Source organism: Euprymna scolopes, chromosome 25 (assembly GCF_053919585.1).
Source record: "Euprymna scolopes isolate OS-2025 chromosome 25, ASM5391958v1, whole genome shotgun sequence".
In the NCBI taxonomy this organism is placed as follows: domain Eukaryota; kingdom Metazoa; phylum Mollusca; class Cephalopoda; order Sepiida; family Sepiolidae; genus Euprymna; species Euprymna scolopes.
The window spans coordinates 29,849,167-29,862,819 of NC_136506.1; the positions used below are offsets into that span (position 1 = coordinate 29,849,167).

Here is a 13,653-nt window from a genome sequence, read left to right on the forward strand (position 1 = left end):
AAACATTATTGGTGTAGAACAAGTAGGAACACTAGCGGGGCCTGTGAAAATTCCACAGCAGCCTCATTCATATTTAATATATTGATGTTGGCTTTCTGTGGATGTTCAGCGTAAATGGAGACTGATATTATTGTAGCTCTTTTGTTAAAACTGCAAAAGTATTTATCTAAGCTAGCAGGGACGCCCAGCATAGCCTGGTCATAAAAGTACGCTTAAATATGATATTATAATTTATGCAGATTTCGTATATATTATTATAGAGTCAATTTTCTATTGATTCTTATATATTATAAAGTTGCGATTTCAAAAGTAAAAAAAATATATCCATATGACTTGGGTGCATCAAGTTGAATCGAAACCAAAACTTATGAAAAATTCTTGGTAAAATTATTTATTACAAGAAATGAAAGGTCATAACAATTAAATGACCAGTCACTCAGAAGAAAAAAGATGTAAGATGTAAATAACACGCATGCTATTGTATTAATATATAGATATCCGGTTGGCTGGAACTGATCCCTTTGTGTATCTGTTTATTACCAGTTTCTACCTACACAGCATTGTCTCTGGTCATGACTGCATGACGTAGTGTTCTGGAAAAATAAAAAAAAATTGAAGTAATGTGATCTTTTGTGAATGGTAAGTCACAAATATGAAGAATAAATCTTCGACCTTGAAAATAAATAGAAAAATGGGTTGCTTTATTTGTTTCTTGGCCTTCGGGCCGGGATCAAAGTGTAGTATCTGTTCCGACAGATACTGCAAGCTATGACTAGCTATGACTAGCAAAGACCAGATGTGGGGGCAACCCCACATGCCTGACCATTAACCAGCTCCCATTTCCCACCTCCTGGGAGCTGGTCCCCTTTTTCCCTTCCCCCTCCCTTCACTCCTCACATTAAAAATCGGCCTTGTGCCTAATTTGCTCGGTGGGGGAGCAAATAAATACCATCTGTTCCGACAGATACTGCAAGCTATGACTAGCTATGACTAGCAAAGACCAGATGTGGGGGCAACCCCACATGCCTGACCTTTAACCAGCTCCCATTTCCCACCTCTCGGGAGCTGGTCCCCTTTTCCCTCCCTCCTCCCTCACTCTCCACATTAAAAAACGGCCTTGTGCCTAATTTGCTCGGTGGGGAAGCAAATAAATACTTCTTGACCTTTGGATCAAGATCAAAGTGTAGTATCAGTTCTAATGTTGCACTACACTGTTTTTGGTCTCAGTTAATGGAGGAGAAATCCTTTATGGCTGACACATTTTTTAATTTTGTTACTAACCAGAGTGCCCCCTTTTGGGGAGCTGGTTTTCCCCCCACATTAAAAATCGACCTTGTGTCTAACCCTGCCCTCGTGAAGAGGCAAGTAAACGAAAAAAAAAAAAAACTCTTGGACGTTGTGTTTACTTTTGAAAGCTTCATAATTCTAGCTTTCCTTATTTCGTCCTTCGGTCCTCATCTTATATGAGCAACGTCTCTGACAAAGGGGGAAGAATTGCTGTATTCTAGATTGGAATCTACCTGTATAACACTTATTGTTGGTTAGTTTTTAGCCTTGAAGTGGTATTATTTTTTAGCTCCTTACATTAAGTGGCTTCATGCCTTGTTTTGAGCGATTTCCATAAAAGAAGAAAAAAAAAGATTTTTAAGTTTTGCTCTAATTTTAGTTTGGTTCATATTGTGTAGAAGGCTGAGAACTTTATTCAGTTTTCTTCAGTTGTAGCAGGATTTTTTTTTTTTTTTTTATAGGGAGGAGGTCACTACTTATCAGGACCTGAAGGGTAATAGATAATGAATGCCAGGTGGTCAGTGCGATAGCAGCATTATGATCAGTAGTGGTGGAAATTGGATGGAATTTGATTATTTAAAAGGACGTTTGAAAAAGAACTTGTTTACATTGGACTTGAAAATGACCATGTTATAGTCGGTAGGAAAGCAGCCCTGCAATATTAAGTTTCACAGGCAGGCAATTCTAAGAAATAAATTTAGTTCATGAAATTTGTTTAGTTTTAGACATAGAGAGTAGGAGAAATTGTTGACAGTGGTTGTAGATAGACGAGGGTTTGTTGTGAATATTTTACAGAGGTGGACCATAGATTGAATCTCAGTCTAGCACCTGCCATAAAAATAACGATAGAACAGAAACAGACCCATAACATCTCTTCTGTGAGAAAGAGGTAATAAGTAGGAGAAATGAACATTGCCTACTAGATTTCGAAGTTGGTTTTGTACACTGTCAAGGCATAAAAGGGTGTTCTGAACAGTTTCCCTCAGATGTGGTAACAGTACTCCATGAGTTAACCTTGTTGCTGTCTGGCTATCATAGGAGGTCCACCTGCCCTGGCTTTACCTTATCTATGTGTAGAAAAGCGAAAATGTGTGTGTATATGTATTTTCACTTTTTGTGTATGTCCGAGAAAGGCTTTTTTCTGAGAAGTGATCAGTCGACTCACTTAACTTTTTATATCACGTCTAAATGATAATATCTATGAGTTAACAACGCGGGTCGACTGTCTATTTAATTTGCTCGACTTTGAAAAGATAAATATTCAACATTTTTCATGTGCATTTTCATATAATAAAAGCGAAACTAATTCTAGCGGCATTTTTCCGGTCGCGATCACCGGAAACGTCCAAAAGCAGTCAGCTTTGATCAATGTGGAATTTCTCCTTATATCAGACAATTGCTATTCAATTTGGGCAATCCCCTTTTTATGGGGAGCTGGTTTTTTCCCACAAAATCTTGGGGAGACAAAAAAAAAATAAAAAATCCTCCCCGCAATAAATAAAATCCTGACCCGCAGTCAAAATTGACCTCATTAAGTACGGGCACCTGCCAAGTTTTAATACTTAAATAAATTCAAACATGTTTCCGTTACTATTTCGGGGTGGCTCAGTGGTTAACGTTGCACTTTTTTTTTTTTTCACACTTTAATTTCCAACTTCGACTCAATGGTTCGATCTTCCATACTTACCTACCAAAACTTAAAAACTTTTTTACTCTCCCCTCCCCTGACACAAACACCCGGGTGTTTTGATTTACCTAAAACCACACCTTCAAACACCCAGGCAACGCCGGGTACCCCCCTCTAGTCTATATATATATAAAAGCGAAAATGATTGTTTGTGTGTGTGTGTGTTTTCGTGTATGTCCGAGGAAGGCTTTTTTTCCGAGAAACGATCGGTTGGCTCACAACTGCTTTAAACTTTTTATATCGCATCTAGATTATAATATGTATGAGTTAACAACGGGGGTCGCCTGTCTATTTAATTTGCCCGAGTTTCAAAACCTAAATATTTGATATATTGACCAAGGTCTTATATGTGGGGTTGCCCCCACAAATGGTCTTTGCTTGCAGTATCTGCCGGAACAGATACTACACTTTGATCTTCATATTTAATTTATTCCGTTTAAAGAAAAAAAATTACAATTAAAATATTTCATTAACAACAGACCTTTGATCTTAACCAAAAAGGCCAAGCACAAAAGTGTTACGGACAGACTGGCCGACGGAATGACTTATAGAGTCGCTTACACGTGACTAAAAACAAACTTTCTAATCGATTTTTTTTAGCTGCAAAAGGAATTATAATTGAAAAACTCTAATGTAAAACGTGATAAATCAAATTCATTGTAATTGGAAGCAAAAAATATGTAAAACATGACTTTATGGTGAGGGAGAGAAATGTTGAATGCAACTCTTTTCGTGCTGTGAGCTTCATAATCTTGAAATTGCCATTCATTGCTTTTTACATTTCGAATTGTTCAATTGTCAATAAAAAAAATTCTTTAAATTTTTTTTAGATTTTCTGATTTTTAACATTTTTATATTTTTATCCTTGCTTTTTTTTTCTATGAAATTTTAAGATAATTTTTAATAGATTTTCTGATCTTTTACATTTTTATATTTTTTATCCTTGCTATTTTTTCTATAAAAGTAAATTTTTTCCTTTTCTAATTTTATAAAAAATTTTTGATGTTGAATATTTCTATATTTTTGATCCTTGCTTTTGTTCCATGAAATTTTAAGATATTTTTTTTTCATTTCCTTCCAAGGACAGCTGTGATAGCTTTGACACAATCAGTCCAAGACGTTCGCAGAGACTCAGTATCAATTCTGACACAACAATTAAAGAACTGAGTGATCAGAGCCCATATGCATTTGATCCAGACTTTACTCAAGTCTCTGTCTGTGATAAATCAACAACAACAGATCATCTGACTCAAGCTGACAAAGAACTTCTTACCGACAGAACAGAAACTGATCATAAAACAATACAGACAGATGACTGTGTTTGGTGTCAGTGCTCATCTGGTCCAAGATACAAACCACCCATGCTTGGCCAGTTATCCAAGTCCAATCCGATCGTGATCCACTCAGGTATTTTAAACTATCCCCCTCTAACAGATGACCCATTGGCAGAGATAAAAAATTTAACATCCTTTGACAGTGGTTTCTCGCCATCGAAACACGAGGTGTCCGTCCTGAACCTATATGTCCACAACGGTAAAGTTTTGTTCTGTGATAACGACTCTGGCCAGAGCAGCAAGTGGAGCGTAAGCGGTGGTCAGTCTGCATCCTCTGTCCACATGTATGACCAGGTGTGCCAGGAGGCAACGGACAGCACAGATTACGCCCACAGCACCAGGTGTGGGGATTTTGGTGAGCTCTCTCATTTAAAGCAAATGATGGCAGTCAGTGGCAAGCCTTCTTCCAAAAGCAAACTGACCACTGGTCAACTCTCTTTGGACTTTCATGAACATTACCTCTCCAGGAAATCTCCTGCACGGCTCACCACTAAAGAGCAAATCCGCGAATATAAAAAGCTACTGAAGCTAACAAACCAGAAAGTGTCTTTTCAGGTGAGTGTGTTTTTATGTAACACTATCTCCAGTTCTCCTGTAGAAGATGTCTCCCTAATCGTACTTTTGCTCTTTCATATTTACATGCCCTATTCCAAATTCGTAACAGCAGCCTGATATCAGTGGACTTTTTTTTTTTTTTACCAAAAGTCATTATTTTTTAATCTTTAACATATTTCACACTGATATAAATTATTGCATGATAAAAATAATTAGATTAAAATTATTTAATAAAGTAAAAATGCCTTTTTTTTTTTTTTTTTTTTTTTTTTTTTTACTCGATTGCTAATTTTAAAGAGTTTTTTTTTTTTTTTTTTTTTACACAGTGATCACCACTTATCAAGGCCCGGAAGCCACTCAGGGATAAGGGTTATTGCAAGTACATTACGTTAGTGTGGAGATTTGATGGAGTGTTTACTTAAGGGGGCGGTTCATTAGGAATTTGTTACCATTAGACTTGAAGACGTCCAAGTTGTAGTCCGGAGGGAAGCAGGCAGACGGAACATTAAACAATTGTGAAAACTGAATTTAACTTGAAAATACTATGAAAAAAAACAACTTTTTATTATTTAGTAATCAGATAAAAAAAAGTGGAAATTTTGCTTGATTATGTTGTACTTACTGAGTAAATTCAGGTGTTTTAATGCTATCGGTGAAATTTAACTTTGTTTAGGAGTCCTATTAGCGTTGATTAAGGTTTTTATAGTGGAGTATGTTGGAATTATTATTAATAAACTAATGAAACAACGGTCATCTAAAAATAATTATTTCCTTTTATGCATTGAACATGGTGATGTGAGGGAAGTGAGATAACTTGATAGGTAGAGAGTGAAAGTTTTTGCCACCACTTTGTGGAACTACATGTTTTAGAGAAATAGTTTTTCTGGAATAAACGTGATATTTTATAAGATAACTTATAGCCATAGTTTATTAAAACATGCTTTAGGAATTGTTTTAAGTGGTAAGCATGAAGGAATAGTTTAGAATATGTTCAGTTATTGTACTATTGAAACTGTAGAGACGGCACAAAATAAAGATTATTTTATGAAAATAGATATATGTATAAATATAGAAGTATTCTTCAGCTTCAATAATAGCTTTTATGTGAGCTATGAATCACAAAAATGCTACAATCAAATGGCTCTTTATACTGGACATTACTCTAACAGACATTTTAGGATTATTTAATTCTATAAGTCTACTCATTAACAATCTTTAAACTATGCTTCACATGTAGTAGTCGAAAATCTTAATACCTGAGGAGTTAGAGGTCAAATATTAGTGATCACAAGAATTTTCCGCCATCCGTTTCTGTGTTTAGAAATATATTAGCTCTGATTAAGCAATTTTTATTTACCTTTTTTGACATAAAATGACATTTACTTATCATGTAGGACTTGCATCTGATGTCTTCATAGAAAACATTTGAGATTATTCCTCTTGACATAGTGTTCTATTACAATCTACCACATGGATTTTCTAGGATTACCACCAATGGTGTGCTGTACTTACTGAGTAAACTCAGGTGTTTTAATGCTATCAGTGAAATCATTTAAATTTGTTTAGGAGTCGTATTAGCGTTGATTAAGGTTTTATTTTTATTTTAATGAATTTTCGGTTCTCCTGTACGAGATGTCTCCCTGAACTTTGCTTTTTCTCGCTCACATGTCCCCTATTCTTAATTGGTGGCAGCGGACTGATATTTGGACTTTTTTTCTATCAAAACGGTCATTAACAATGTTTGTTTTTTTTTATAATTATTAACATATTTCAAACTGATATAAATCATTGCACAATAAAAATAATTTAATTAAAAAAAAAGTTATTTTTTATATTTCGTAAAAAAAAAAAAAAAAGTAAAAATGTTTGGATCACTAAATTTCTATTCTAGTAAATTGCCTAACAATGTTATAAACAAAAACACAAAAAACTAAATTTAACTTTAAAATACTGTGAAAAAAAAGAAGCTTTTTAAATTTAGTAATCAAATAAAAAAAAAAATGTTGAAATTTTATTTGATTAAATAATTCGAAATTAGAAAAATGATTTGTGTTTTAATTTAATTCTTTATTGTGCAATAATTTTTATCAGTATGAAATATTTTTTTACACAGGAATCACCACTTATCAAGGCCCGGAGGGCACTCGAGGATAAGGGTTAATGGGTATACAAGAGTCAATGTGATTATAGCATTTTTAACATAGGTAGTGGGATTTTTTGTAAGTTGGTTTACATAGCAGGCCGGTTCATCAAAAACTTGTTTACATTGGACTTGAACACAATCAGATTGTAGTCACCTATGTTAAGCATTAAAAAAGAGTGAAATATGTTAAGCATTCTAAGAAAATACTTTGTTAATGACCGTTTTGGTAGAAAAAAAAATAAAGCCCACTGATGACGACCCACTGCTGCATTAGCAACAAATAAGAACTAAAATATACACACATAGTTTATACATTCATTATTTTGGTTATTTATATATATATATATATATATATATATACTAGCAGGCTGCCCTGTAATATCAATAAGGGACAGCTAGAACATGACAAATGATTGAAATTCGAGTCTGTACATTTCCCTTCAGTTTTTAGGGTATTTAAAAAAAAAAAAAAATTTTATTCATTTTTTTTTATAGGAGTCACCACTTATCAAGGCCTGGAGGCCACTCGAGGATAAGGGTTAATGAGTGTACAGTAGTCAATGGGACACTATCGTAGTAATCGTTAGTTGTGGAAATTTGGTAAATTGGATTACTTAAGAGGACAGCTCATCAAGAACTTGCTTATGTTGGACTTGAAGATGACCATATTGTAATTAGCTGGAAAGCAGGAAAACGGAAGAGTTCCACAGGTGTGAAGTTCTAAGAAAGAAGCTATTTTTCATGGAATTTATGTTTGGGTTTTGTGAGACTAACCGTAGCCCTTGGCGCAAGAGGGTCCGTGTGTGCCTGGCGTGTGGGGTGGTGGCTGATCCTGTGGTCGGGGCAGCGGACGAAAGAGTTTCAAGATGGCGCCTGCCTGCTTTTATTAGAGACGGAATCTCGCAGGGGATGCAAATTAGCTAGGCCATCTTGAGGAATAAAAATCGGTCCATTGGAGGTGCGAGGCAGTCGGGTTCTGACGTTCGTGGCGATCAGTACAGTGACCGTTGGGTTCCGTTTCTATTCGTGCAGTCAGCTGAGCTTTGTTAGTTACCTTCGCGCCGTGGCTGTCATTGTTTGTTGGTTCGCTGTGTGTTGCCGTGGTTCTTCAGTGAAACGCTTCGTTGCCCACGCCGAGACTCCCCGTCTCCTACACAAGATACTCATACAGGTTTAGGTACAGATGGTGGGAGAAATTAGTGTTTTCAGCTAGACGAGTGTCTTTCGTGGAAGTTTGTTTATTAAATTGTTAGGACCGTGGCTGAAAGAACGAGAATAATCTACTCGTGTGGATTAGATGAAGAGTTTAGTTAAAAATTCTGCATAGGTTTCAGAATTTGACAAAAAAATTTCCCAAGTTTGAAAAGATGCACTTGAAGAAGTTTGGACGTTACATCATCCGAAATGTTGTGAATATAACTTCTAAGAAGGGAATAGTGTTTTGAAAGTTCTAACCAATTACTAACATTTTGCAAAGGATAAACGCTGTCGGGTTTTTAATAAACAGGTTTTAAAAAATAGAAAAAAATTTCTAAAAATAAATAAAAATTAAAAAAAAAAAAATGGAATTAAACACTTTTTGTGCATAACTGCATTGCAATATCTTGAAGGCTTGTTGAAATGACAATGGAGAGAAAAAGAAAATGTTAATCCTGCATGAAGGTTGAAACAGAAAAATGAACAATAGATAAATTGCATAGTCAAAAGAAACAACGTGTTGAGACAGGTAAGTAAAAAGAAGAAAAATAAACTAAAATGTTACTTTTTACAAAAGAAATATTTCTGAGGTTTAAGGAATTGCATACTTAACTCCCTTTCTCTACCATTTGCAAACGGCTGACCTTTTGCTTAAGCAAGGTCACTGTCTGAGTCAAGAAGGAGGGGAGAGAAAATGATTAAGTATGCATGCCAACCAAATATATACGTGCACACATGTAATGTTCTCTTCTTGAAATGCTTGACACATCAATCTCATTTATAAAACTCGTGGTCCTGGATATGACCTTAAACTATATCTAGTGGTGAGGCCTCAGCTTGCGGACATTGGGGAGTGTGGAGCCACCCTTTAATTACCATTGCTCCTAGGTCCACTCTGACCCAGAGTGGTAGTACCTGATAGGGTCCCAACTATGGGTTAAATAGAAACCGACTTGAAAACAACAAATATATTCTATTAAAAAAATTTTTCTTCAAAATCTTTGGATTTGGCATTAAATAACCTGAAAAGGGTTGACATGCCGTAAGACAAAAACAACCAACCAATATATAAAACTCGTTATGTCTGTCTGTCTCCATTTTTTTTTTTTTTTTAACTGCATCTCTTCCAAGACAGAAAATCGCAGAGCAGCGTGAGGCAAGTCAAATGATTGTATTTTTTGTGGGTGTTTACCGGATTAGAATAGTTGCTTACACGTCAAAATTGAAGGAAATTAGAATTTGGCAAGCGTAAGTTGACTTAAACTGCTCTTCTACACTTGTGCAAATATGCATTTGTACATTAATGTTAGGTTATTTTTAGCTGTTTCTCATCCAACTGACGAAGGCTCACACCGTAACCTCTCGGGTTAGAACACTACAAATTTTGCTTTCGCTTTTAGCTGATGACACCCAAGTCATAATTTTTTTTTCTTTTTTACTTTTGAAATAACGACTATATATTGGGTACAATATCATATGAAATAATCGATAGAGAATTGACTTTTTAATATATATGAAATCTGGATAAATTAAAATATCATATTTTAGCATATTTTACAACCAGACAACAATTTAAAAATAATAAATATCTGGTATATAACTTTGTTGTGAACACAAAACAAGACCATTCTCATTTATTTATATAAACAAACATTACTATTTTGGTAATTTTGATACAAATTTATTTTGTACTTGCGGGGATGCCCGGTGTTGCAGTGGTGTAGTAAGGAACCTGGGGGGGGGGGGAAAAAGTGGTAGTAGGGAGGGGGGAATCAAAACAACGGTAGGCAGCTCGAGTGAAAAGAGCTGTTCTTAAAAAAAAAAAAAATAGTGGTAGCAGGCAGGCTCAAACTCGTAATGTGAAGGAGAAAAAAAGGTTAATAAAAAGAACCCAACATCTTAGCCAATGTCTCCATCGCCCGATTGAAAATTCCAAACGTTGAAATTAAGTGTAGGAAATCCAACCGATCTGATGACTTACAAAAATGGCGACGCAAAAACTGACCCCCTTGTTGTAGAAAACTGGTCAGTTGAGGATGAAGGAATTAATGTTTTTGGCCAAGTTTTTGGTATTTGTCGTCCAAGACGTCAAGATTCAAACGATACAAATCTCATCAGGATCCATCGTGTCTGCCGAAAGTTTTTGAAATACATACATACATTCACATGAACTGACAATTGAGATTTATATTATAGATTTAAAAAAAAAATTTTTTTTTTTACAAGGTGGTCACCACTTATCAAGGCCCGGAAGCCACTCAGGGATAAGGGTTATTGTAAGTACAGTACGTTAGTGTGGATATTTAAAGTGTCTACTTAAGGGGGGGGTTCATCAGGAATTTCTTTATATTGGTCTTGAAGACATCCAAGTTGTAGTCAGGAGGGAAGCAGGCAGACGAAACAGAGTTCCACAGGCGTGCAGTTCTAAGAAAGAAGCTTTGTTCATGGAATCTACGTTTTGATTTAGGTATAGATAAAGAGTGGGGAAAGTTTTTGACAGTGGATTCAGCTAGACGGGTGTTTTTTGTAAAAGATTGGCGAGGAGGGACCAGAGATTGGAATTCAGACGAGCACCTGCCATGGAAATAATGATAAAACAAACATAGGCTTGCAAGATTATTTGGATAACTGTTTCCCTCTTGAGCAAGGACTCCTGGCTTAATGGTAAAAGTACAAAGTAAAAATTCAGTTCTAAGTGACCTTCTGAAGGTTGAAGGTTCAATCCACAGTGCGGGCGACACTCAAAATACAAATGTGAATTACTTAAAACTTCTACACGGTCATTATTAATGAAACAAGAGCATGCTACATCCGTTTGAAATTCTATGCAGATTCCAGAGGTCAACAGAAAGATTCAAGAATTCCATAAGATGTACCTGAAGAAGGTTGGAGATTACATTGACTGAAACGTTAACGCCTAACATTACAATATCATTCAAGAAGTTTTATCACTGCACAAACAAAAGGACTCTGCATCTAAAATCAACAGATGCATTTGATATGTTTCTTTTGAAAACAATTGAAGCATGATACTTGAATTTTGTATTTTGAACTTTAATTCAAACCATTGTTAACATAATTTTATGAAATCAATAAAAGGTTCTCTACAGTGCAATCTAAACTAATTCAGTGTGAGGAGGCGGCATTTGAAACTTCTTCCCGGTACACAGCGATGAGTCCCTGACCTGAGCAGGCAATCAATCGATTTGATTGAAAAATGATCAATTTCAATGGCAATAAAAGTATGGGAGAGTGAAACAGTTGTCGATTGTCATTTAATCCCGGGCAACGTCAGGTCTCTCTGTTAGTCTACTAGTAAAAAATAACTTGGAAATCTGTATTGAAATATATACTGACCCATTTATTTCATTCATAGGGCTAGATTATTCTCATTCTGTTGGTCATGTCTGAGTGGAGGTGTTAATTAGTTATGTTGTTCTTAGTTATAAGGATTAAACATTATCTGTCAACTAACCTCCAGCCACTGTCCCATCATCACAATCTTGCATCTCTGTGCCCGTTTTACAAATATTTTAATGCAATGTGCTCTGAACTCGTCGCACTTATGCCCCCTCAACGTACATATCCCTGATAAACCTGCTTAGCAACAAAATCTCACCCCTTCACTGTTGAGGTCCCTAAATGCCAGAAAGCTTTCTATTGTAATAGTTTCTTCCCTCAAACAGCTAGACTTTGGAATTTCTTTCCTGGTACCTGCTTCCCTGACTGTACTGATATGCAGAAGTTTAAATGTAATGTAAACCAACATCTTGTTTATCTTTCTTAGGCATGGTCCCAAATAGTAGCCCCTTACATTCAAGTGGCGATATGGCTTGTTAGGGGTGAACGCGAGTCAAAAAAGACATTTTTTTTTTCATTATTTAGAAGGCCATTCTTAACATGGGGAGGAGTAGGTTTGTTAACTATTCTGTACCTTTAACTAAAAATGTGATTAGCAAGATGCCGTAAAAAAATGAATTTAACTTAAAAATCCTATCAAAAAAAAAAAAAAAAAAATAGCATGGTCCATAAACTGCACAAGTGCATTTGTTTTATACATCATTATTTTTATTTCGTGACGTGCTCATACTTATCTTGTCACAACGCTACCATCCCTACAAATACTCATAACAATCTTTGATTATTTAAACTTTCTCATTTTGATTGTTTGGTTTCACAACGTTTCGGCCGATGTAACCTCCAAACTTCTACAGGCGCTTTTGTTCAAATTTAGGAACTTTTTTTGTCCAACTTTGGAATTTGTTCTCATTCTGTCAACTACGGACCCATATTGCAATGGATAATAGAATTGCATAGCAATAAGTTCTAAGTAAGTCTTTTGGGGGTTGATGGCTCAAATCTCTCTCTATATTATAATATTAACTACAAATAAAATTAAAAAATTATTTACTGGCTGACAGAACGAAAACAATCTACCCCATAGATAATATAAAAGGTTCAGTTCGAGATTTAGTATATATTTTCAAATTCAACATAAAAGATTTTTTGAACTCTGTGGAGAATTTTGAACTGAATTCTTAATTCCACAGGGGTAGATTGTTTTCATTCTGTCAGTCTGGCTGCATAGAAGTGTTAAGTTATGCTTAGCTGTTATCGCCTTTAGTAAGGATTGAACCTTTGATCTCGACAGGATTGTCACTTAGCACAGATTTTAAATTAAGACCTTTATTTGTTGCACCATTACTGAAAAAAAAAAAAAAATTATTTTAATTGATTTTTTAAAGAAAATATTTTAATTTTATTTTGTTTAAAAAAAAGTTTTCGAAAATTTATTTTTATTTGTTTTCTTATTTTTAGTGTCTCATGAGAAATACCATTCCTTTGTACAGTCCACGTTTTCAAGTTGATATCTGGTGTGAACGGCACATTGATGAAGTAAGTGGTTCTTAGTATGATACATGATTTTCTTTATAAAAAAAATAATCAAGCACACATCTATCCATCCAGCGCGGCTGTAGCCGAGATTGAACTCACTATACGAGTTTGTAGTGTAATTCTAATCTTGTCAGTAGCTGAATACTTGATGTTTCGCCAGGGCTATCAAGGGTATTTTTTATCGTGACGTCATCACTAGATAAAGTGCCTACCACGTTTAAGAGAGTCCCATTTACCCTAAAGAGAAGGATAGACAACGCCAGTTTCTCAACCTGGTATTTTACCTCTCTGTACATACAGCACCTCACCTTCCCAAATAGTCACCTATCTAGTACTGGCCAGGCTCAACGTTGCTTCACTTCGGTGATCTGGCGAAAACTGGCGTGTCAATGTGATTGTGCCATATAAAAGCACAATAAAAGCACCCATACAAACTAAATAAAAACTAGTTCAACATTGTCAGATTACAAAGAGAGACATCGCATGATGTTTGCTTGTGAAGATCTCGTACCAGGAGATTTCAGTCCACAATCGTGAATATCCGGAGATTTCGT

At 35.4% G+C, this 13,653-nt stretch overlaps 1 protein-coding gene across 9 annotated transcripts in view; it reads left to right on the forward strand.

Moving 5' to 3' along the window:
- LOC145247308 (uncharacterized) overlaps positions 1 to 13,653 on the forward strand; it is a 537,232-nt gene that overhangs the window by 507,693 nt on the left and 15,886 nt on the right. For all 9 annotated transcript variants that reach the window (XM_080108929.1, XM_080108932.1, XM_080108933.1 and 6 more), the window contains 2 exons: positions 4,057 to 4,863; positions 13,022 to 13,099. In XM_080108929.1, coding sequence (XP_079965055.1) covers positions 4,057 to 4,863; positions 13,022 to 13,099 — 885 coding nt within the window. The remainder of the gene's footprint in view (positions 1 to 4,056; positions 4,864 to 13,021; positions 13,100 to 13,653) is intronic.